The sequence below is a fragment of the Ambystoma mexicanum genome, chromosome 1q (genome assembly GCF_040938575.1).
Source record: "Ambystoma mexicanum isolate Mex_15411 chromosome 1q, UKY_AmexF1_1, whole genome shotgun sequence".
Lineage (NCBI taxonomy): Eukaryota > Metazoa > Chordata > Amphibia > Caudata > Ambystomatidae > Ambystoma > Ambystoma mexicanum.
The window spans coordinates 548,815,658-548,841,455 of record NC_090922.1 but is presented as its reverse complement, the minus strand read 5'-3'; the positions used below and the strand labels follow the sequence as shown (position 1 = coordinate 548,841,455).

The 25,798-nt window shown below is 41.7% G+C and overlaps 1 protein-coding gene across 1 annotated transcript in view; it reads right to left on the bottom strand.

Annotated features, from left to right (window-relative positions):
- Nucleotides 1–2,282: 2,282 nt before the first annotated feature.
- LOC138531343 (carcinoembryonic antigen-related cell adhesion molecule 6-like) overlaps nt 2,283–25,798 on the bottom strand; it is a 692,624-nt gene continuing 669,108 nt past the window's right edge. The window contains exons 10-11 of the mRNA XM_069640984.1: nt 14,560–14,603; nt 2,283–3,221 (exon numbers count right to left, since the gene is read on the bottom strand). Of these exons, the coding sequence (XP_069497085.1) occupies nt 3,215–3,221; nt 14,560–14,603 (51 nt within the window). The 3' untranslated portion in view covers nt 2,283–3,214. The remainder of the gene's footprint in view (nt 3,222–14,559; nt 14,604–25,798) is intronic.

Sequence of the window (25,798 nt, the reverse complement as noted above, 5' to 3'; positions counted from 1 at the left end):
AAGGGTTAGGGATATTCTGCATGCACTCATTGACCTCACACACTCTGACATCACACACACAGACCTCCACACATACATACAGATATAGGAGACACCAGATCCCACAATATGCAATGCACTGAAGAAGATGAAGAAAACAAGCATTCTCCTGTTCTACTCCCATGCTCAGCAACAACCTTCTCTTCAAGGAACACTTCAAGAACAAATGACGATCACAGACTGACTAGACATCACACTGCCATTATTTTCCACTCACTTTAATTGTGCAGAATTCAGTTGCTTTCTAACTTGGTTCACACTCTTTAAGTCCCCTACATACATACATACATACATACATACCTACATACATACATTCGAATTATGCCACTACAGTGCAAAAAGACAACACCTGAGACAGTCTAGGATTAGCATCTTCACTCAAGCACTGGAACAATGGAAACTGCATCAGGGGTTTGGGTTGCAGGTCAAAGTGAGGCAAGAGACATGAGAGAATGCAGATAGAACAGAGGGAAGAGTTCTCACATGTTTGAACTAATACATTCGTCTAATAATTTAAGAAAACAAACTGGATTTATGATTGAAGCAAATGTTATAATTAACACTAGACATTGTAGCTGAAGAAATCAAAATGACTTAAAAGACAACGATAATAAAATGGTGCTGCTACAATGCCAGAATGCAACAGCAGAGCAAACAGGGACAGTAGGAACAGCATCAAACGAGGAGCACACAAGGAAACATGCCCCAGGCTGGACTGCTCCACTTTGACAGAAAAAGAAAAGTATAAAAGCAAAACAGCAAGAAAGCACAGAACTAGATACAGTGATCCAGAATTAACAAGGCAGAACAATGAGCTCTAGGGCAAAATATTATAAAGGCAGTTCCTATCAGGTACACATGTGAAAGTAGAGGTGCTGGTACAGATAATCATGGATCCAACTCCTGAAAACAGTTTTTCTACAGCCTGAGAAAGGAAACTCTTCATGGAAAAGAATGTGAAATTCTGGATATGCTAAAAAGGGAGAGGACTGTTGACTGGAATTGATTCGGAACATCATTAAGCATTGTTTTGAGATAAATGCAGAGGTAATAACACATATGAGATGCCAAAAGAGCAGGAAAACACATCAAACAAGGCCATTGCAAGCTCTCTGCTCTTACTGATAGTACGACAGAGTCCTGACACAAAGCATACCCTTATACAAAGAATATGATAACTCTGATATATTAATTCATTGCAATGCTTATAATGATATAGTGGACCAAAATATTAATTTGGGAGAGATTTTCAAAATGTGTGTTTGCAATATTGAAATAATTTACGCATAACTTGAGACAACATTTGAACACTCAACAATATCAATACAAGAATAGAATTAGTTCAAGAGTTATGTGTTTAATTATGTCAATGTATATTGCGAATGGTTACAAATACATGAAATATGAGGCAAAAATAAACTGTCATATAAGAGAATACAGAATATTTTTGACCTAATTCATGAAGGGGTTACTAAGAAAAACTCTGCCTTATCTTTCGGATCTGCGTGATTTTTCCGTCACGGAAGGTTCACACATTTCCCATGCGAACACACATTCAAAACCCCTACATTCCCACACCCACACCCACACCCACAACATACCCACAACACTCCCCCACCCACACCCTCAAAACACCCCCACCCACACCTCCAACATAAACAAACCCTACTTACCTTTTTTACACGCTGAGTCCCTGAGGTGTCAGTGCCCTTTTCACTTCCGTGATCGGGAACCGGCACCGCAGCATCCTTTTCTTTTTTCTTTTTTTTTTTGGGAGCTGCTGGGATGTCCCCCACAACCCCTGCTCACTATACCATACAGTATAGTGAGTGGGGTGTTGCAGGGGACACCCCCGCAGCCCCTGTTTTTTTTTTGTCAGGTGTGCTGCGGAGGTGTCCCTCTCAACACCCCGCTCACTATACCACACAGACACCCCCGCAGCTCCCACAGTCTTTTTTTTTTATATTCACCTACAATGCTACCACCAAAGGTTGAAACTTTGGGTGTTCGAAGCATTTTTCAGACTTTTTGTACCGGTCTGAACTTTTTTTTCTTTCACGTAAATCTGGAGAGTACTATCTGATTCACTAAGAAGCTACTACAAGAGGTTCTATGAGAAATTACCTTGACTTACTTCAGACGTAATAAAAAGCTAAGCTAGAAGTAAGTCGGAATTTATCATATAAACTTCTTTGTTAAATGGATAGCACTCTCCGGGTATTGATCAAGGGGCAGATAGTTACTTCATTGTGAATAGGCATTTATTCTGTAGTAAATGACACCATGTATTGACAGACAAGAAAAATTATTTTAATTTTCATATGTAGCCTGAATAACTGGCAAATCATCTTCTGACCATGGCATGCACTTAATTAAATCATCAAATGCAACTTGTTGGGAGAGTGGATGAAGATACGTTCGGGAGTAGACCCCGGTCTTCACTTCTGTTTAACGTTATCTAAGATTGTTACTGTTGCTCTTCCAACTTTGTGAAGTTCTATTCAAATGAAAAGATGTTTGTGTAAACTGTACACTATTTTAGTAGTCTAACACAACCCTTTTGGAGACTTCCAAAATCTAAAAGCTAAAAAATCAACATGTGTCATTATGTCATTATTAATGGGCTTAAATATGTACATCACAAAAAGTTTACTCATTAACAAAGCAATAATGTAAAACCTTCAGTTTCATTACCAAGCATTATTACTGCTTCTGATAAAATATATATATAATGATATGATATGATAGGTTATTTATAACGTGCTTAATACCGAGAGGTTTCTAAGCGTGGACCCGGGGATCGAGCCTATGCTGCTCTGTGTCGTCTTGCTTCCGAAGCGAGCACGTTGCCCCTAAGCTCTCCTCCTGAGACAGAAATAGGCCAATTTGCTCCCTCAAGGAAAACTTTATCTATCAATAATATACCAAAAACAGTGCAAATGAAGTGAAGAACAGCCTAGTTACAGTTTGTATATTCTTTCACGATTCAGTTGAATAAAAAAAATCAGAATGATCTATTGAAAACATGATTTGTTGCATCTGCAGCATTCCCAGGAGGAGACATTCCAGCTATGAGCTCTTTCTGTAGTCAGCCACATTCCAAGTGTCCGATGATCCAATTATTCATGGCTTTGAATTCTCTCTGCATGCACCCGCACTTCTCTCAAGCATAGTTTCAGGGCCTACAGTGATATTTTTTTTAAAACAAATTATAAAAATATGTTTACAAATGGAATGATCTGAACCTCAATCTAGTATGAAAGCATCTAAAGATAGAAACATTTTGGAAATGTTATTTTTTTACATGGAATACATCTATAATAGTCAACATTTTGAATTAAAAGATATTACTAACACATGTAAAACACTGTTCTATAATATGAACTTGAAGAAAATGTAGCAAACTGTTAAATGTTGAGGTTTACCTAAACTTGCACAAACAGTTGCTCACTGACAGACACGAGACAAAAAATACAGACATTACTTAAAATAAAGTCAAATAATGTAATCTAACTTGTTGATATGGTGCAGACAGCTCGAAGTGGGGAGAACGCATGCATTAAAATCTCAGATGCTCATCACATCTACTAAAGCCAGCACTTGAGTTTACAAGACACGCAAGGTAGGTTTATTAATTGGCTATGCCATTCTGAAAACATTGGTTGTAAAATGAGCCATGTCTTCTCTTTACTGTACTTTGATCTCACTCTTAATATGTCCTAATAAAACCACTGGAATGTATCAGTTGTAATGAATGTTTAAGCCTGAGTGCATCCAGAATATCAATCACATTTTGTTCGAATCCTGTGACATATGATTTCTGCTCTATAGTACAGGTCATATGTAGAACAATACATGCTCGGTGTCACTGACAGTGAGTAACAAAGTTGGGCTGGCATTGTGTCATCATAAATCAGCAATATATTATCTATTTCTTGGTATCACTCTATGGTACATGGCATGTACGATTGAGAAATTCATCAAGATGGACATCAACAAAGTGCATACAACCTCTTAATATCACTGTAATTTATGGACAGGTTTACATTTCTAAGGCCCCATTTGAAAGATACTTTCAGACAAACAAATTAGTCATAATATGAAGCCATTGGGGTCTCAAAAATATTTTGTGCAGATATCTAATTACAACTCTCGTGTTAGACGTTCAGTTATTCATTTTTTTCAGAACACTAATAAATTTGAATTGCAGAAAAAATAAACCAAAGTGGCATTTGTCCTGTTACATGAACAAAAATAAAGTTGATACTCTACAGACTAGACACAAACAGCAACTTTAACATGAAGTTGCTGGTGAGAGCTCAGTGAGCAGAAATGAGCTCCCCTGTATAAGTCCCAAAGGACCAGTTCACAATTACAAAATAATGCCCGCTTTTTTTGCAATAAACCTGAAGTGAGCAGACATCCATTAAACACTGTTTGCACTGACGTTGCAGATTATACGATGTTTGATGCTGTTCAATTGAGTGAAAAGAGCCAATGGAACTGAGGTTGAGTGGGTGCATCAATCAAAAAAGATTTCATGCATATGACATAGTACATCTTAAATAATGGTATGCCAAAAATGAACAAAATGCCTTGCGAAGTGCAGAAAAAACCTCCTCAAACACAACTGAATCTGAAATTCAGGTAGACTTCATTGCTATTTATTTATCAGAGGTCCACTTGGAATTTAAGGTTGTCAGAATGGCATATGCTAATCAACACTACAAGGAAATCTGTGACTTAAAAGATGTTGTAGAGGAAGATATGTCGTGAAAGTTCCTAAAAACAATTATTGAATTTTTTTTTTTTTCAATGAACATTTATTAACATTTTACAAAATCGAAATAGCAAATCAGACATAAGGTCAGGCCAGTCTTCATCAGAATTAACTTCCACTAAATAAGCCAACTCTCATTTCCCAGACACGCCCCAGCCCATTGTATAGAGCTTAAACATCAATGTATATTTAGTTTATCAAAAGGAAGAGTATTGTCACGTTAACATCATTCATAAAGCCATTTAAGTACCTTCAACCTCTTGGGGCTCCTTAGACCCATGCAGTGCTTGCAGAGAATTCCAAGACAGGCAACCAGATGGCAAAACATGTGAATGTTTCATACATGTGCTATTTTCTGCAATACAAGCATTTCCCATTCCTTTGTTCACCACATCTATTTTGTGGGAGGATCAGCGTTCTTCCATAGTCTGGTGTGATGAATCTGGAATATTTGTCTGTTCTCCTCAGGAGTGGTGCCATCCCCTTTAGGTTTGAGGGGTGAGCCCGCTCAGCAAGACCCTCCTTAGTGGTCTTGGAAAGTAGGACTTCACTGGGAGTGACTCCCCTCTTAGGCACAAGAACTCCCTTTCCAGTAACTAACTCTCTGTCCAGAAAACGTTATCTGCCATCATGGAAATCAGAAAGACTGTTGTTGCTTCTCTTTTGTATTCTCCTGGTAGTGGCAATTCTTCAAACACATTGGCTTCAGGTAATGCTGGGTCCTGCATGATCTTCACAATCAAAGAGGAACGACACACCCCCTTTGTTTGTGATGACATACATAACACCATGAGGAAAGCTGAATCAGTGCGAAAAATCGTAACCAGAGGTGAGCCTCTGAGAGGAGGACATCCTGGAGGGGCAGATCCATGCTATACCACATAGCCAGTGGTAACATGTAGAGCGAGCGAGTCAATAGCAAGATACCAGAATTCTGGCTTTCTGACCGACAAAGAAGTGTCCTTCCTGATAGTGCAACCACACAGAAGCTGTGGTGGGCCTGGGGCCTGTTTACTGATGTTAAGACTGGACCACAGTGGAGGTACCAGATCCCCGACCTCTGCATGAGAAGTGCATTACCTGTCAAGCTGGGCAGCAGAAGGGGAGCAAATGCTCCCGAAGAGATAACACCAGTGAGAGGGGCAAACTGGGATATTTGAGGCTGGGAAAGCCACAAGTGTTACAGGAGCCAGATAAACCCGATCAGGCGAACATCCTCCCAAATCCAAGCTAAAGTAGGCCGGTCGGAGGGCCAGAGGGCTTTGGAGAGTCTTGAGAAAACGAGAGACAGTAACACTCAAGGCTGGGAAATCCACAAGGGTTATGGCAGCCAAGAAAACCTGAACGGGCAGACACCCCAGCGAGGCCCGGCTAAAACAAGCCTGTCAGAGGGCAAGAGGACTTTGGGGTGCACAGGAAATACAAAACATAACAAGCAGAACTGGAGAGGGAGAGAGAAGCTGGTAGGTTCCAGTCAATAAGCATAAACCAAGAACATTGCCAAGAACAAATCCAAAATGGTGGAATTGTACTGAGAAAAGCGATTTTTCCCGGCAAAAAGGAAGCATATGGAATTAAGATTTGGCATACAGAAACTGCAGTTGAGGACTGTATTGTGAGACATTGACACACTTTCAACACTTTCTAAGAAAGGAATTCATGTGATTGGGCCAGGCACAAGCCAAGGACAGAGGCTTTTTCTTTTTTACTTAATGTTTGTTATTGGTTTCATAGTTATACACAGTAAACAAAGCAAAAACCTTTAAAATTAAAGCAAATTCCTCCATTCCCCAACAATTCTTTCAATATCAAGAATAATTAAAAACAAAGAAGAGCAAAATGAAGAAGAAAAAAGAAGAAGAAAAGGAGAAGAAAAAAAAGGAACAGGAAATTCACCATCCTATCCAAATCAGACAGCCTCCGGAGTCTCCTAATAAGCAAAGGGTCCAAACCATACTCACTCAATCAGCAGACAGGACATATTCCAACATTTTCATAGCCGCAATTACCAATCGAGTCTGGTCACCAATTTGCACCCATTTCCACCAATCCTCTACGCTAAGAGTTTGCCCCATAGATTTAAATTCATCTAGAAAAAAACTTCTGGTCTGTGTTAAGGCCGTACATACCATTACTAAGTGCATTGGGCTATTTCTCAGAGCTGCTTGTTTTTGTTATATTTTTCCTGACTGGTAGAGACAGTTTGTTAAATAGGATTTGGACTAGATGCTATTTCTTTTGGACTTTTGACAAGCACCCTTACTTTTAATGTGTTAGGCAGGGCATTACCATCATAGCAGTAGGGCAAGATAGACGTTTTTATTATCATTTATATAAAAACCCTTGAATATGTCAAAAATGTGTCTAGGTCCTTCTTCTGGTTTGCTACACTGGTTGCATACCATCTAACTGCCAGCAAATGTTTAAGATCAGTATAAGGACATAACTTTATTTTTGATCAGGATAGCTTACCCTGGGCTCTGAAGTTGTTCTAGAAAATAGAGGCTAAAGTGGAGATGAGGAATCTACAGAGAGATAGCCTTAATTCTTGAACTGTAGGCAGACATTAATCTCTGTTCATTTCTGAAGAAAGATGCCTAAATTAGATTGATGCATCCAACCTCTCTACTAGAAACATTCCGATCTGGTCTTCGGAATGAGTCTTTATTTAAGGGTTAGCCCGCAGCGAAAACTGTACAGTAGAGAACATTGTTGCAAAATCTGTTGAACAGAGTTTCAACAGTTCATTAAAAAAGGGAAATAAGGGAAAATGTAATTAACAGGTAGGGTAACAACGAGGCACTTGTTTGGGAGTAAACACAGTAGAAGCAGGAACTAGAAGAAATGTGTCACTAGGCAGGAGAGCCAGCAAAGATAATCAAAGAAAACTTCAGTGGAGACAAAATAAGGAGAGAGGCAAACAGAAGCCTGAGAAGTCTTCTCAATAGTATTTAACATTGCAGGGGGTCAGGAGTCCATTAAGGAGCAGGACAACTTTCACTTTGAGGCTTTTAGCATGACGTGGTTCACATCACCGCAAATACTGCTTGGAGGTGTAGTCTGTTCAGCATGCATTGGATTAGAGCTGCACTCCCCATCTTCCTGCATTTCCATGGATATCAAGGGGTGTCTTACACCATAATGTGTGAGATGCAAGAGGGATTTCCTGACACTTGCCTGTACTTGGCTTGTTATGGGAGATTGCGTGTTCTTCTGAAATTGTTGGGATCTTAATCTCCCAACGATACTGCCTTTGAGCCCATTGTCATGCTGGTGAGCGGTGTATAGAGCAGAGTAAAAGTTTGCAAATGTGTCTATTTTCTCTGTCTCAGTTCCCACCAATGTGGCATCATTTGCCTTAATCGCTGAGAAAAATTATTGTTTTTTTCATCTGCAGCTATCCAGCCAGTAGAAGCCGAAACGTAACTCCCTTTTAAATAAAATGCGCTTAGACTGCAATAAAGTACTTTTTACTTTGTTAGTGACAGAGGCGTTAATGTGGACCCTTGTAGCTTATAGTCGTCTCATAATTACCATGGATTGGTTGGATTTATGCTGGGCTTTCCAAAGGACAACTGATTTTGAAGATTAGACTCAACCAACAGCTGAGATCTTTTAGTCTAAGATGAAGACTGCTTAAATATACCTCTCGGAGATGCCATTAGAGTATCCAAGTTTGTAGAGAACGAGGTGTCTTCAGGGATGTTGGCTTTGAAAAGATTCCCTATAGCTGGGGTAAATACCAGTGCCGTCCTTGCTGCGTTATCTGCACAACTAATGTGACCCCTCTGTCCCTCGAGAACCATCCACAGCTGCTCTGCCAGATTCATAGGCAGCCGTGGACCTGCACAGCATTTTCATTTCGCTTCGCCCATTTCTTAAACTCCCGCAAAAAATTGTAAGATGGCCGACGCCATCAACGTTCACTTCTAATAGGCTTTTGCATCCAGCACTGCCCCCTGCCTCCATTGGTGCGCCACTCCTATTTACAGCGACCAACGTCACCCTCAGGCGGAAGCTGGCCCTACCTCCTTCACAGCTGCTCATAAGGGCCTGCCTGCGGCTGTTCTGCAGACCACTGATCTCTCCGACATGGAAGAGGGCTAGAGCCCTCTCCCTTCCTCCAGGATAAGAGCTTCAACACCCCTACTGCCACAGAGAACCCCTCACAGACACTGGGGTAATTACCAGCGCTGTCCTTGCTGTGTTATCTGCACAGCTAAGGTGACCCTTCTGTCCTTCGAGACCCATCCACAGCTGCTCTGCAAGATTCACGGCAAGCTGTGTACTTGCACATCATTTTCATTTCACTTTGCCCATTTTTGAATCTCCTGCAAAAAATTGTAAGATGGCCGACGCCATCAACGTTCACTTCTAAGAGGCTTCTGCATCCGGCACTTCCCCACGCCTCAATTGGTACGCTGGCCCTATTTACATCGACGACGTCACCGTCAGCTGGAAGCCGGGTCTACCTCCTTAAGGGCCGCTCATAAGGGCCTGTCTGCGGCTGTCCGCAGTGGGCCGTGCTGAGGCCGTGCCTGCAACCACCCATAGGCGACCTCTGCTTTAAGACTTCGACCAGCTACTTCCAGAGATCATGGCAACCGCGTAAGAACTCGGCTGAGACACAGCTTGTCTATGATCACACGCTTGCTCCCCGACTTCTCTTCCTTACCCTGACCCACCAATAGTGCACAACACGTGCTCCCGTTAGGGAAACAAACTTCCGCTGTTCCGCCCATACGGCACCTTGTATCCTGTACTCTGCTCCGCACTGTAATGTACACTTCCTTGCAATGTATAAACAGCACAATGCCAGATCACCACCCGCTGCTCCTATTACACATCCTTCCCATTAAGGGACTACTGCATCTAGACTACTAATGCCGATTAATTGTCCGGCGTAGCGAGATTTATCTTCCTACCTACTAAGTGATTGCTGCATCTAGCCTATTTTGCCCTATGTGATTATTGCATTTAGCCTACATCTGTAAATTCGTGCTCACTGCATTTAGCCTACTTTGTTCCTTTGAGTGATTATTGCATTTAGCCATTTTTGCCCCTTTGAGTGATTACTGCATTTATCCATTTTTGCCCCTTTGCGTGATTACTGCATTTAGCCTATTTTGCCCCTGGAGTGATTACTGCATTTAGCCTTTTCTGCCCCTTTGCTTGATTATTGCATTTAGCCTATTTTGCCCCTTTGCGTGATTATTGCATTTAGCAATTTTTGCCCCTTTGAGTGATTACGGCATATAGCCTTTTCTGCCCCTTTGTGTGATTATTGCATTTAGCCTATTTGGCCCCTTTGCGTGATTATTGCATTTAGCCATTTTTGCCCCTTGCGTGATTATTGCATTTAGCCTATGTTTGCAATTTTGTATTACCAAATGTATCCTACCACTACATGCAAAGCACCCCCCAGGCCCACATGCCATAACACGCCCTCACTCCCCCCCTCCCCTACATTTTATCACTCTAGCTATTACACTAACTACACTCCTGCATTCAATCACAATCATGCTGACCACTCCCCCCACACCACCCCTCTCTCCTACACCTATACCCAAGCTTCCCTCCAACTCCGCCTCCCTTCCCCGCACTCGTACTCCAGCCAACATGACCCTTGCAGAAACCAGGAACCTGAGACTGAGAACATGCACCCACCCTCTGTCTCTCCCTAGTGTTCCCAATCCCACCCACCACAGAAACCCCTCATTAGGCAATCACACCAAAGCAGTCTACTCTTATTCTACTATACCCAACCCACGCAAACCAGCAAGCACACACCTCACATCACGTCAGCGCCCAGTCACACTCCCTCCCCGCTCCGCTAAACCTGCACCTACTACCAGCAAAAGCTCGACCACATTCACATCCTCATCTGCCCACTCCACCTCCCCCACCCACTCACCCTCCCCTAACAAGACCAAAACCTCAGAGGCACTCAAATGTGCTCTTATCAATGCCCGCTCCCTCCCAGCTCATGCCCTAGAAATCAACGACCTCATAATCACATCTGATCTAGACCTATTGGCCATTACTGAAACCTGGCTGAACGAAGCATTCAGCCCTGCAATCACGCTTACACTCCCTCAAGGCTACCCTGCCCTCCGCCTGAACAGAAAACATGTCATAGGAGGGGGTGTTGCACTCATACACAGAAACCAACTCCCTGTTAGACAGTGCAACCTCACCTGGGAAGGTAACACCGACCTCCTCTCGGTCAAGCTGCCCACTTCAGCCGACAACACCCTGAATTTACACATCATCTATAGACCTCCAGGAACCACCCCTGACTTCCAGGGACACCTCCTCCATGCCTTAAGCAACAAACTGAAAAACTCCTCAAAAAGCCTTCTACTCAGCGACGTCAACTTAATTCTCACTGACCCCAAAGACAAGGCCGCCACAGACTTGGCCAAAGACCTTAAAGACCTAGGCTTCACACAAAAAGTCACTGACCCCACCCATTCCAAAGTTCACACCCTGGATTGGGAGGCTGACCACAATTGTCTTTCCACCATAACATTTAACCTGGCATACCCATGGACTGACTACAACTGCATTCATTTTTTCATCCCCACCAAACCCACCACTAAAACCCTCTCCAATACTCTACCTGCCATAGTGAGAAGTTCTAAAAAACTCACGGCCAACAATATTCGCCCACTCCTAGACACCAAGGAACTTAAACCCCCATTCACCAATGACCGAGAGGTCCTGGCTGATGTCTTTGCTCGCACCCTCACAAAAGCCATCAACGCCATTGCACCTATCGAAGCAAAAAAAGAGAAAAAATCTTTGAACACCAACCCCTGGTTCTCTGAGGACCTAATTGCCCTCCACGTCAACAAACGGATTGCCCTCTCTAACTGGCAATCCAACCCCTGTGAGGCCACCATAAATGTCTTTAAAAACTCCTCCACAGTATATAAAAAATCGATATTTACTGCCAAATCCAACAACATTAACTCTCGCATCTCCAAGGCTATCCCCCAGTCTAAGGAACTATTCTCCATTTTCAAAGATCTCACCACCCCACCTGTAAGCCCTGACAAGATAATTAAAGAACAAGCCTGGTGCAATAGTATACAAGAAGCACTTCTAAATAAAATCTCCCTCCTCCAAGGTAAAATACTTACCCAGCGCTCTCTCTGATCTATCTAATTCACTGCAAAGGTGATATCTGCCCACTGAACGTCATTAAAGACAGTGTTGACTCCCTGGCCCCACTCATCACAGCTTTCATTAATGCCTCATTCTCCTCAGGCATTGTCCCAATGAGCCTCAAAGAAGCATGGGCCTGTCCCCTTCTCAAAAAGCAGTCCCTAGACTCCTTATACCCCAACAACTATCGTCCCATCGTGACCATCCCCTTCCTCCTTAAAATTCTTGACAAGGCCGCCCACAATCAAATCGAACATTTCCTGGAAACCCACTCCATCCTTTGAAAAAGGCAATCTGGATTCCGCAAAGGCCACGGCAACGAAACCGAACTCCTAGACCTTCAGTCCCAAATCTCCAAAATAATGGACACAGGCAAACCTGCACTCCTTCTACTACTCGACCTATCAGCCGCGTTCGACCTCGTAGACCACAAAACTCTCACCTCCCACCTCACCAGTACCGCTCACTTCTCCACCCGTGCCACCTCCTGGATCACCTCCTTCTTAGAAGGTAGAGCAATGAAAGTCTTCTTTGACATAGCCAACGCTACCCCTACCACCATCCACTTTGGTGTGCCACAGGGATCCTGCACTTCCCCCACCCTCTAAAATTTGTTTACCAAGCCCCTTTTTGACAAACTTGACTCCCTCGGCACAGCCTACACAAACTATGCCGATGACACTGAAGTCCTCCTCCCACTATCAGGCTCCTACGACCATGATTTGCCAGCTCTTCTCCAAATTTATTCCACCATCCAGGCATTTGCTTCACTTATCTTGCCCCTAAACTTTGGAATGCCCTACCCAACGCCTTGCGAGCTGAAACTTCACTTACCACATTCCTCGAGGGCCTCAAAACCACCCTGTTCAATGGACCCACCTCTCCTGCTACTGCATTCTCTTGACCATCATCAACTGTAACTAAGTATGCATGATTAACCGCAACTCCTTGCACGTACAGCATTTCTCCACTGTAACCAGACATGATTGTTTCTGTTTCTATCACATGTAACAGATTTTCAATTGTAACAGCACCACAATGCCTTTGGGCTTCTGGCACTTTAAACATTTTAATAAATAAATGGCTTCTTCCACTCGTTTTGTAATTGCAGGGTTTCTCAGTTAGTGGTTTCCTTGATGCAAAATCCCACTCTTTTTTTCCCTCTTACCCCGCGCTAATTCAGTCATAGCATAGCTGTTGCCAAAGCAAATTACAGGTCCAATCAAAGCCTTGATAGCAAAGTAGGTCAGTCTTGCGTATAGATCGAATCAGTGCATGAGAAATACAGGCCAGTTATAATTTCAATAACTTACCCTTTTAGTATTGCATTATGAAGTTGACCCAATGGTTACTTAATTTCTGTAGAACTCATATGCTGCTTTGAATACACCAGGTATACAAAACATTCTCATAATCCGCTACATAATTAGTGAAACACGTGTTGATGATTTCCGGTTGAGGATTTTAATAAGACTCCAAGTTGAGGACACCAATTTTCAAGTGGGTTTATACAAGAACACTCAAAAAAAGGTCTTTCCGGGACACTCATTTGAGGATATTTAATAGAGGATATTGAAATCAAAGAAGATTTGCAGTTGAGGTCATTAAGGAGACTCTATAGTGAGAATGTCAATCTGCAAGATAAGTTGAGGATATCAATGTGCACGTGGATTCATACAAGAACTCTCGATTAAGGTCAATTTAGCACATTTATCTGAGAATTTTCAGATGGGGATATGGCTTCAACACACAACGAGGATATGTTAAAAGTTGGTCAGGTCTAATTCAAGCGCAGAACAATAACACAAATATTGGTGGATGTAACATTTTCCATATCAAAAGAAATATTAGCCTGTATAATTAATAATGTCTGCATTCATTGTTTAATTTATTTTTGGAATAATTAACCAAATAAAAAAGACATATATTTTCTTTCAAAAACATCTTTGTCATTCTGGCAATAAGGCACATTGATTATCCAAATGTAATGTCTGTCACCAATGTAGAGCAGATAACTTTTAGTGGGTTACATGCAGTTCAAAACTCTGACTTCTATTGTTTTTCTCAGGACAACGCTCAGGAGCAACTTACATCTGCTCAATACTAATGTTATTGTCTGTGATTGGAGGCGTTGCAAAGTACAAACACTTGTTAAATCCCAACAAGTCGTAACTTACATTTTAATTCAAAAACATTTACACGTACTCTTTCCACACTTAAATGCATACATAAATTATCCCTGTGTGATCTGGGTGTGAGTGTGCAATCAGTGTGTAACGCTTGCGGAATGTTTAGGATGCAACAAAATTATTTTTTGTTAGGAGACAAAAAATATTTCGGTCAGTTGAACAGTTCAAATATTCTCTTGTACACTTTAGCAATTTAGCAAAGTTCATGCCTCTTCCATTCAGACCTAATCCAACATTTATTTCAGGTGCCAATTGTATATGGAAGTTCCAAAAGGGGAAAGTAAATACGACACCCGGTATTAAGTTACAAGAATACGAATACGCTGTACAGTGTTTTTTTTCAAATGAAGAGCGTAACATAAAGCAAATACAAGATGTTACCTGTTCAATTGCTCGTACGTTGCTTGATCTCCATATTTCAACTCCTAGAAATCAAATAATCAATTGTTAGAAACACAAAAGGTGTAAGCCAAATGTTGTAGAAGTGCCATGCAGAAGACCCCCTATCTTTACCTCTGAACATGTGTGGCATAAGCCTGGTGAGCGCCCTGTGCCTAATCTTCCTCACATGGGTTTCTAATGTTTCTTGAGTCTTTATCTTTGTATTCATGTCCATCACTCTGTTTTTATAATGTGCTCTCATATTTCTTTCAGCCCTTAACCTGCATCTGAATCTAGTTTGTTTTCTCCCACAAACATCGAAGTGAAAGGGGCAGAAAATAAATACCAACGTACCCGATTCATTGAAAAGCTAGAGGTTTGGGGGGGCTCAGGGAACAAACATTTCACATAATCAGTGGTAGAGCACCGCACACAGTCTATAAAGAAGGGTCTTAAGCCCAGAGACTATGCACAAGCAGCAGGTGAGCATCAAAAAGCAACCACTGTGGAAAAGTCTCAATAATGCTTCAGTATCTCTTATTACAGCGTCAATAAGCCCTTCGGAATGATGTTCATGTATCTACATGTGGGACCTCATTGTAAGGCTGTTGATGTGCTATGCATAATATGCCTAGTTTACCCAACTAGTGAGAAGTAATTTATGATTGTAAATTATATTAACAAGCTAATACCGTGTGTAATGACATGGGAAGCCAGCCTCCACTCACACTCTCACAGAATAATAATAATAATTTTTCATTCATATAGCACTACATAACCTCAGGCATCTGAGCTGAGCGCTGCTTATTATTACCCACGGTGTGTGGTGTTTGGCACGGCCGGGATTCAAACCTGCGTCGGTAGGGCAGGGATGTCAAAGCGAGTGCTCTACTCGCTGTGCTATCTGACCAGCTATAATCTACTGAAATGCTCCCTTGCTGAATATTTGAACATTAGTCTCTTGTAGAAAATCACTGATTTGCTCCCAAGTAATACAGGCTTATCATTCCCCAATTGTATCTGATGCGTGATAGATCAATGATGCGCCAACTTTTAATGCTTTGCTGTCCCTATTGCAGTGCAAAGTAAATAGTCTCTGAGCCTAATAAACAGAGATATGCACTGGAGCAAAGCAGGACATGCCTGTGAACATCTCAGATGCCTCTGTTACCTTATGCAGGATTCACAAAGCATGACAATGAAGCACAGCTGATATACCATTGAGCAAATCTTTGTGACTCACATTTGTCCATGAAAATCTCAAAGATGCTAAAGGCGTCTCCGGATTGCCACCTGTTTTAGGCCTTGTGAACTAGGTATAACCAAGCAGGTGCAAACCTACCATGTCTGCAGACACTTCCTGATGCACTCCAGTGAAAATCATTGTGGATCAGGCCTTTCAGGCTCTTTTTTTTTTTTTTTTAGAAAGAAGAGATATTTCATATACATATAGTGGGTTTCATAACATTGTTCAAACTATTTACATGTCCTCAACCCATTGTCACATTTGGGAAAGGAGTGTCTGAGATATAAATCAATTTGCTCAGGACGGAAGAAAGATTAAAATGCAAATCGTAGCTTTAATAAAAACGAATCATATGCAAACCAAACATTGGCCTAGAACACTTGTAGGCTTATCAGGAGACAGGCTTGAAAATAAAAGATTGTGTAGAAGGTTGATCTGATAACCATGTAGCTCCCAATCGATAATCCCATATAAAAAGTATGTTTAAGTCTACAGAAACATTGTCTTATTGCATCAGACCATCCCATCATGAAGAAACAGAAGCAAAGCATCTAATAAGGCTCAGCCAGGAACGAAACAGAGGCTGCAATTCAGCAACAGCAAGAATCCACATTAGCAGGTAAAATTATAGCAGCAAAGGTCCTACACTTTCTCTCTAGAGCATAGCCACCTTGACTACTTTATTGGCTTTTTACTCTGAAGATCCATAATCTTAGGGCTTGTCATGGAATAAAACATTGACTGTGCAACTGATGGAAGCTATGCTGCTCAAAGACTAAGTAAATCATGTACTCTGCCATTCCTTATCCTAGTACCATTGCATAGCTTGCTGTGGCTGATGGCACTTTACATGTCATTCTAGTGGTACAGATCTGCTTTACCATGCTGGACGTTTTACAGCGAACTCCACAGATAATCCTTTGGAAAGTCCTTCAGCCTATCATTGCTCCAATGCTTTTGTGATTGTGATTGACCTTGGAGTGTGGGGGAAACCTAGTGTCTTTCACTCCACAAGTCTAGTTTCTGGATCCCTGTGGAGACTGTGCTGCAACTTGATAGGGCTACATGTATCTGCACTTTGCTGGCCTCCTTTGTGCCCCCCCCCCACCTCTGCATGTGTCCCTCCTTCCCTGCATGTGGGTTGGTCCTACTGGTGGGTCAGGCTATCTCGAAGGAGGGAGTAGACACACCACTGCAACTAAATGCTTCAAGCCTCACTTGATGCATTGCTTCTTGGCAATGTAGACATCCGGTGAGTGTTTCCTTTGAATGTTGCCCATTTTGTTTGTGAAATCCATTTTTCTTTGCACTTTGCTCCCTTCCTTTGTGCTCCCTGTACCTAGCCTGTGTGCTTCACTCCTTTAGTATGAATTGGTCCTCCTTGTTGATCAGGAGACACAAAATCCTTTTAAAATCTGATGCCCCCAGGGTAGACTTACCCAGGCAGCCGGCAACAGGCAAAGGAAAATGCTGACACTTGTTTGCTTGCTTGTCTGGCACCCCAACATTGCTGCTTATCAACTCTCACCTAGCAGATAGATTAAGAAAGAGGTAAGGCAACACACTAATATTTTAATAATGTTTAGCTATTTTCCTGTTTTGCTACCAGATACTTCAATGCCAGAAAATCCATCAAATAGATCAATTATTTTTACATTCTGCTCCCAGGGATATCATTGAACAGCCAGACTCGTTTGCAGCTGCTACAGGAGTATCCATTGCTCAATTGATTTTTATTTCACTGCAAGATGTCTCAGAGTTGAAAGCACACAGTGCCTATCCTATTGTAAACTGCCTAGCCATGTGCCGCATCACAAGCACTCTAATTTGCACCCATCGGCCCCCTTTCTCTTATCACTGTATAACCTGGTCTTTCTAGCTCGGAACAAAGTATCAACTTGCTCAGTTTATACCTCGAAGTATCCATCCCACTGGTGTAGCAGGGGCCCCCAGAGGCTGTGCTGTGCAGAGGGCCCTGCTGCCACATGTCCTGGGAGGGGGCCTCTTCAGATTTCAAAAATAAATAGTACCCTCCGAAATAGGACATGCAACGAAAGACACCAATGCCACAAGAATTAACCAACAAGTTTCCACATAGTATAGATATCTTCCAACAATCCACCAAAGAGCTCACCCTCACACCACTCAGCAACTGCCTCCCATGCCTCTGAGGGAAAAAGGCTGTAAGTAAGATTAAATAAAAACATGTTATGTCTCACGTTGCTTTTCCACCTACTGAGATCTCAAACACATTTGACAAATGTTACCAGGAGGAACCAGACAGCAAATTGAGCGACAGCATGAGGACACAAACGGAACCCAGCAAACCCTACACAGCCAACTCTGAATGCGAATGACACACATAACTGGCCATGGAACTTCAATTGTGTACGTGTAGCCTACATATCAAGGCCCAGAAGTTCAGGATCTCATGGGCCTAAGAGGAAAACGTATCCCAAGCATGCCTTTAATCACAAAAGACAGACCAGCCACTAAAATCTATCAGGAAAAAGATGAAATAAATGGCCCAATTAGCAACCTACTGGACCTGTTTTAGGAAGCAACAATGTTGGTGCAAATGCCCATCCCCACAATGAGCGAAGCACAAAACAAATTGAATGGGGGTGTGTGCAGCAAGAACAGCAACAATACAAGGCAGCCAATGAAATTAACATGAAACTCAGCAGCAGGAGACAAGATAAATTGTAAAACACATGCTCTGAGCATAGGAGAGAGATTAAACAAATAAGGCAATAAACTAAAGGAGGAACCCGCAGGCTCTTCATAACAGAAACATAGGTATCAGAAAATATAAGCTAATATAAGCTAATAGCCCATGAACAGAACCCCAACAACTTTAAACTCATTAAAGCCAAATGGACTGGCATAAGATTGGAGGGCACGTCACAAACAACTCAACATCTCGACTTCAGAGTACACTGACATCCTAGACTGGGAAGGATTCCTGATCCACTGCACACTCCATCATCAAAACTATCTCTCTTTCCTACATATTTATAGAATGCACTCTGTCATCTTAACCTTTCCAGAAAACTTTGAAGACATAATTGCTAAACTTGCGATAGAACACAAATGCCAAACCATCCTCTGAGACTTCAACTTTGGTTCAAGGAATCGCCGGCATCAGCAGCCAAAGGTTTGGGCAACTATATGGCCAGCTTCTACCTTAAGCACATGGTAAAAAGAGGGATACATAGTGAAGACCACACCAACAATGCAATCTTCTACGAATAAGGAATGATAACCACCTCCCACCATTCGGGTATTATGGAACGACCATCTAATTATACCTTTTACTATCAGCACACCAATTTCCAAACTCTGGGCACCCAAAGGCCATAGCACCACCACCAGGATGAGTTGGAAAACACTGAACCTTGAAGAATTTGGAAATCTTATGTAAGAGATTAAGTCAAATTTCCCATGAATTACTATTGGAAGAATCCTTAGCGACACTACAGAATTGAATAACTGAGGCACTAGACATCCTCACTCCACTAAAGTGCATAATCATCTCAGATCAAATTCAGCAGCAAGATAGTTCACACCCCACACCATGTCAAAAGGTTGCCGTCAAAGCTGGCCTGCGAAGACAAATGTAGCAAGCAGCCCTTCTTCTGCCACACCCGACCATCTGGAACTCAATCCCTCCAAAGGCTGAAATATGCTCCCACCATCCTACAGTATAGCAAAACATTAAAAACATGGATCCTTCAACAATAGCTCCTAGATTAATAAAAATCCCTCTCTGCCACCACCACTGCCACTGTATCAAATGCCAAGACCGATGCAGGCACCCTCCTGTTGTAAAGCGTTCCACTGCTCTTGAGCTAGTTTTTCACTGTAAGCAATACAATCAAATAAAAAAGAAATCTAAGAACCCTAAAGAAAGACATCAAATATTGCAAAAACATAGAGGAAACATTATAGCAATGAAGACAGGCAGCTTACCAAAGACAAATCTGGTACTACAAAGTGAAAATCCTTGAAGCAAAGAAACCTTCCTACTCTGAACATGACAGCAAGGTTCCTCTCCCAAATTTTGAATGAGATGAGAACCCCAGTATACTGCAGCAGAGCACTGACACCAATTCAAAAACCAATTCAGAGATAAAGTGTTTAATACAAAGCAGGCAATCAACACATTAGTAAAGAACGGAAGCAACATTAGAATTCCTGGATACAGAAACCACACTACCACCTCCTGATGAACACATTTAAACCCCTATCTGAACCAGATTTCTTTTTTAAATCATGAAACTGAGCAACACGCCTGGCACTCCGATGGACTCCGGTCCCCCAGATATCTACAAAGAAATTCTTGGCATAGAATCACTGAGACTCCATTTTTACAAACTGTTGAACACTTTACTGGAAAGAGGAATGTGTATGTCAAACTGCTTCTAAAAAGCAGATCTGGAGACCCAAAGGAATATACTGTATAAAGCAAGATTATAGAGAATTATGTATATAGCCACATTATGGCGCATAGAGAATGCAATAACCTATACAATTACTCACAAGTCGGGTTTAGACCTATGAGAGCCACTAAAGCTGCATGAATGTCCATCTGGGATAATCACAAAATATCTGTAGATGAAAAGAGCACCTAAGCACTCATGCTCCTTGGCATGTCAGCGGCCTTCGGCATCGTCAGGCACAGTACGCTAAACAGACTAGTTGTAGAAACTGCACTCCATAGAACCCTTTACAATTGATGAGGACCTTGCTACTAAACTAAACTAAACTAAACTAAACTAAACTAAACTAAACTAAACTAATGGGCAGGAAAGACATTATCAGGCTTCCCCCTTTCAGGCCAAAGTAATCAGACATCAATTTTGGAGTCCCTCAAGGTTCAAGCCACTCACTGCTCCTCTTTAAAATCTATATGTAAGTAAATTGTGTTTCAAAGCACCCACAGAGCAACAGAGAGAGAACATGGGAGAGAAAAGCAAATATAACAATGAAAGATAGAGACGGACCTACTTGTCCCTGTGAGCATTCAGAACATTCAAGTGCAGAGAGAAAGAAGGGATGAGGAAGTGGGGGGAAGTTCACCAACACTGTATATAGACAAGTGCACACTACAGACTTCATAAATATGTGTATACTTTTTTTGTTTAAACTGAAGCTGCTTGGGTAAGGGTAGTGAGACATATATGTGATTTTAGTAAGGATGTGTGTGTTTAAATTCCCCCATTTTATGTAAGACTTTTAAATGATAAAAAAAAGTGATGTACTGAGAAGGCTTTGCCCAGTTACACCCAGGGCAGAGTTGGGGAACAGATAAGAAGAGAACTCACTAAAGACCTGAATACACCAGATAAAAGGTGTGTCACCAGCTGTAGGTATCATCTTGTTATTGTGTTAACAAAGTGTTTGTTTAGATGTAGAAGGAATTGAGACGCTTTTCTTTGCATCACTTTTTCCTACTACCCTGTGTGTGTGCACCTTTCCAGCTCTGTGCAACCGTTGGGTGATCTCCCGACTACAGGAATGGCCTGGTCACAGGGATAGAGAAGAGTAATACAAGTTTACCAAAAGCTAGTAAAGAGTCTTGCCTTGCCCACACACAAACACCTGTCTCTAGCCCTGAGTGCTCCCAGACAATCCTCACACTAAATAAAGTTATGACTACCCGCAGCAAGACATAAGACATATACAATATACCGCTTGAGGGGGAAATCCTTTATTCAGCATTGTGACTGAGTGACATCTAGTGAGGGTGGGATAGTCTGAGCTTTTTTATTTTTTATTAACTAAAATAATGTAGGTAATTCTGTTTCTGAAAGATAGGTCTGCTAATCAGACATCCCATTCATAAATGTTCCATGCCAAAACTATAGGGCAAACATGTGCCTTTTCTGAAAGTCTACTGACAATCTCAGCACCAGCACTGCCATGGCACAGGGCAGGTTCAAAGTCACTGCTGCATTCCTGATAGCTGCCTCAATACAAACTGACAACATAGAGAGTTGTTTTATCAATTGTCTGCAACTCTGTTTCAAATGATAATAATTGTGTGTTCAAGTCAGCCTGGTGGCATGTTAAACTGCAAATATAAGCCATGCCTGTGGGTGGCATTGTTGCTGCTATGGTCACACAATTGTACAGCCAGAGTAATTTGATCCCACACTAGTGACAGCTCTGTATGCACAACACATCTGAGACAGAGTAATCTGTATTACCCATTTGACCTGGATGCTTGCTATCATCAGGACTTTGTGTACAACATCATTCCTTATACATCTGTCCTACCACTGCTGGGTGGATTTTAGAATGTTGTGCAAGTAGGGGCAAGGAGGGGCAATTTATCCCCTGAAGGCCAGACAATTTCACAGAGCACAATCTGGAAAAGCTGGATGCTCTATAACTTTTCATGGAACTGACTAACAGATGACTCAGTGCTGTAGAATTGAAATGGGGTGAAAAAGCAAATACATGACGGATGCTAAAAAAATGATGAGTGATGTCCCGGATATGGTGTCATGATTAAATATCCTAGAGCAGGAGCAGGCTGAGGTCAAGGCTCATGGCAAAGTACTACAATCTTCTGCCTGCTTTATTAGCCCAAAATGTTCTTTTGTTGGCTGGCAATCTGTATGTCTATGGGAGCCTAGCATCATATGACATAGCTTCCTGGAATATAAAACAGAAGTACATGTTTGGATAACATTCATTCACATAAGTGTGTATCCAGTGTTTTATTGATTGCATGTGTTAACTGTGTGGATGTGCATGAGATATGTTGGTGGGCTGGAGTCTTACACGAGTGTCTCACCATATCTACAAGAGCAAGAGCAGTTAATCTGCCTAATCATGGCTTTTCAAGCACACTCCAATATCACTGGGGGTGTGGGATGTTTTTATCCATGCATCCAAGCCCTACCTCAAAACTGTGCAGTACTGACATGGAAAACATCATGATGGCCAGAGCTTCCCAGAAAATGCACAGGGAAATGCATGAAGAATAGGCTGCCACTCATTTTTGCCGATGTTATGGGCACAGAAGGGCACTGCCTAAAACCGCCATTGGACTACCCACACAATAGTCTGAAACCATTGGGAATGGCAATGCTGATTGCCAAAAGCAACCTAGAATTGTGGGGAATTCATTTTCTTAAATCCCAAAAATGGTTGCAGTACCAGTACTCACCACTATCAGAATGCCGGCGGTTTAAAACAACACCAGACTTTTTTTTTTGTGTAAAACTGAATAAATGAACCCAAAGCATGCCAAAGAAAGACTTACTGAGGGGTGGATACAATGTAAAGTTATATTCTGAAGTGACTTGAAGGTTTATAACAAGACTGGCTGAGCTGTGGATTTCAGCAGTTTAAGTAAATGTGGACTGAAAGACACTAAAAATCTAAATGTTTAAAAGAAATGAGTGACCTACTTTTGAGTGTCACATAGGTTGCAATTGTTTAAATGTCATAGTTTTAAACTTAGAATCAGCATTTTAGCTGCATATGTAAAAAATGGTTAATTTTATTTGAATGCAGAAAACTGGGTAACTAAAAGTGACATTAGCTGGGGCCTGGCTTAAGGAACTGAATTCTGCCCACCAGCTACCCCCGACAGGAGTTGAGACTTGCACAACAGCTGTGTTCCCAGGCCTAGCTGCCCCTTTGCTGCTCCCACCAAAAGGGATATGACACTTCTCTGATTGAATTACCTGGGCTCTGCAGGAAATTGAACAAAGCCCTGTCCTGACTCAGGCAAATGTTTTATTACGGGGGCCGTAAAAGTGGCTTCCTCCTGAAGGAAAGGGGAGGAGCACTGCCTGTGAGAGCAAGCTGGCTTGGCAGAACTGGAAATACCAGAAATTCAACCTTGTGCTGGGGGGAAACCACACCCCTTTGGGGCCAGAACATAACTCTAAAAAGATGGATCATTCATAGAGTGGACTTGTGAAAATTATTTAAATGATACCATAATTCTTGTGATTTTTCTGCCCACATTTTAAGAGGTTTTTATAACCGGTGGCATGATCTGGGGGCAAGCTAGCAGTTAAGAGGGTATTACTTAAAATGTATGCATGTTAAAAATCTGACACTTCACCAATTAATGTCCATACTCCTTGCGCACATGTGTGTAAATTTGGGGTAATGTCCGATATTGCGAAACCAGTTAAAAAAGTGCAAATGTCGCCATTTCTGAATGCAAGCTCCCAGGAAGAGCAGATTTGGACAGGGTATACCTCCTGTGATATGTGATGGGTGCATGTAATTTTAAACAAATGTGTACCTGTGCAAATATGTCTTTTGGGTCAAAATATAGATTGTGTGTAATTTGACAGGGGTGGGTTCTCTGTACCATAAACAGACCTCATCATGATGACACTTCATTTCATTCCCCCAATCAAGGGGAAGAGGATGAAGTGGCCAATGACAAGTGGAGAGGGGTAGAGCCTAGTGATGCTGCACACACACCCATTTTCAAAACACATAAAAGCAGACAGTCAGGACAGATAGGGACCTTCAAATCCATTTGCTGCGGGACGCTCTACCGGGAAATCCATACTTTACCTCCATCAACCTTCAGAGAGCCAACATAGAGACTTCAATCTATCCACCTTCAGAGACCAAGACTTTACTTCAGAATTTGTAGCAGAGAGGTCAAATACAAGCTAAATCCCTCTTTAGCAGGCCTCAAATCATTGCCACTATCACAGCCAGGCGAGCTGTTTGAATTCTTTGCAAGAACCCTTGCCATTTGCCAGAGAGCAGTGTTGTATCCAGAGAGAGACCAGCTGAACCGGAGACCGCTGTATCCGGACCCACAGACCTGATCAGAACCAGAGACCCAGACCAGACCAGCAGAGTAGAGCTGACCCAGACGCTGTGCGCAGAGACCGTCCGTAGCGAGTGAAGAAAACCTGACCAGATCCGTGGCGAGCCCCATTCTATTTCTAAATATACTGTGAGTACCTAGCAGAACTGTGCTGAACCAATCTCTTAGTTAAAATAATAGTTAAAATAATATAATTCAATCTATTTTAATCTAACCAGAACTGTCTCCTAGAAGTTGTACCTTGTCATTTTGCAAAACTGTCACTTGTCACTTTGAATTTCAACATTACAAATCCGAAAAACTACCTTTATTTAATCGCTCATATCTCCGTGACCGTTTGTCCTAGAGACTTGCAGTAACTTTCCTCCGAAAGCTGGGAATCTTGGCTTTTCAACGAACCTAGAACAGCATTCCTAACCCCGCAATCGCGAAAGACGCACGCGCGAATTTTACCACGATTTGAAAATTCCTCCACGTGTGAAAACAGCAGCTTCTAGCTAGAACTGTTAGAAAGTCGTTTGCAACCTGCCAATCATTCCTAGAACATTGCTAAAGTAAGCCTGAACTAATTTAAACCAACTAATCCTCAACCTGAACCTCTAGAGGGAATTAAAAGCATTTTAGCATATTTTTCACTTCATTGCCAGCACATATAAAAGCATTTTGGGCCTGTGTTTCAAACTTCTGTAGTCTAAGCTTGCTGGGGTGAACTGAATTACATTTGATTGCATTTCTGAGAACTGCGTGCTTTCCTTCCATTTCCTTGCATTGCATAAAGGGGGGAGGGGATTGCCAGAGAAAAGTGATTACATTGTTTTGTTGAAATCATATTGAGTATTTTCTGTATTGCATTTTTCATTCAACATTACATCCATCTGAACTTATATAAAGTATTCTCTACCACCTTATTCTTCTGTTCCTATTCACAAGTGTGCTAGTGCCAGACTATCCATTATTGATTACTGCTCAGATTAAGTGTGATATCCAATTATTAATTTATCATAAAGTGTGATATATATATATATATATATATATATATATATATATATATATATATATATATATATATTGTTTAAATTATCAAATAAACCTTTTAACTTGCAAAACAGAACTACTTCTTGGCTCAGTGGGGTCAGGGGGATTCCAAGAGAGGGGTGTTATATAGGGGTAGT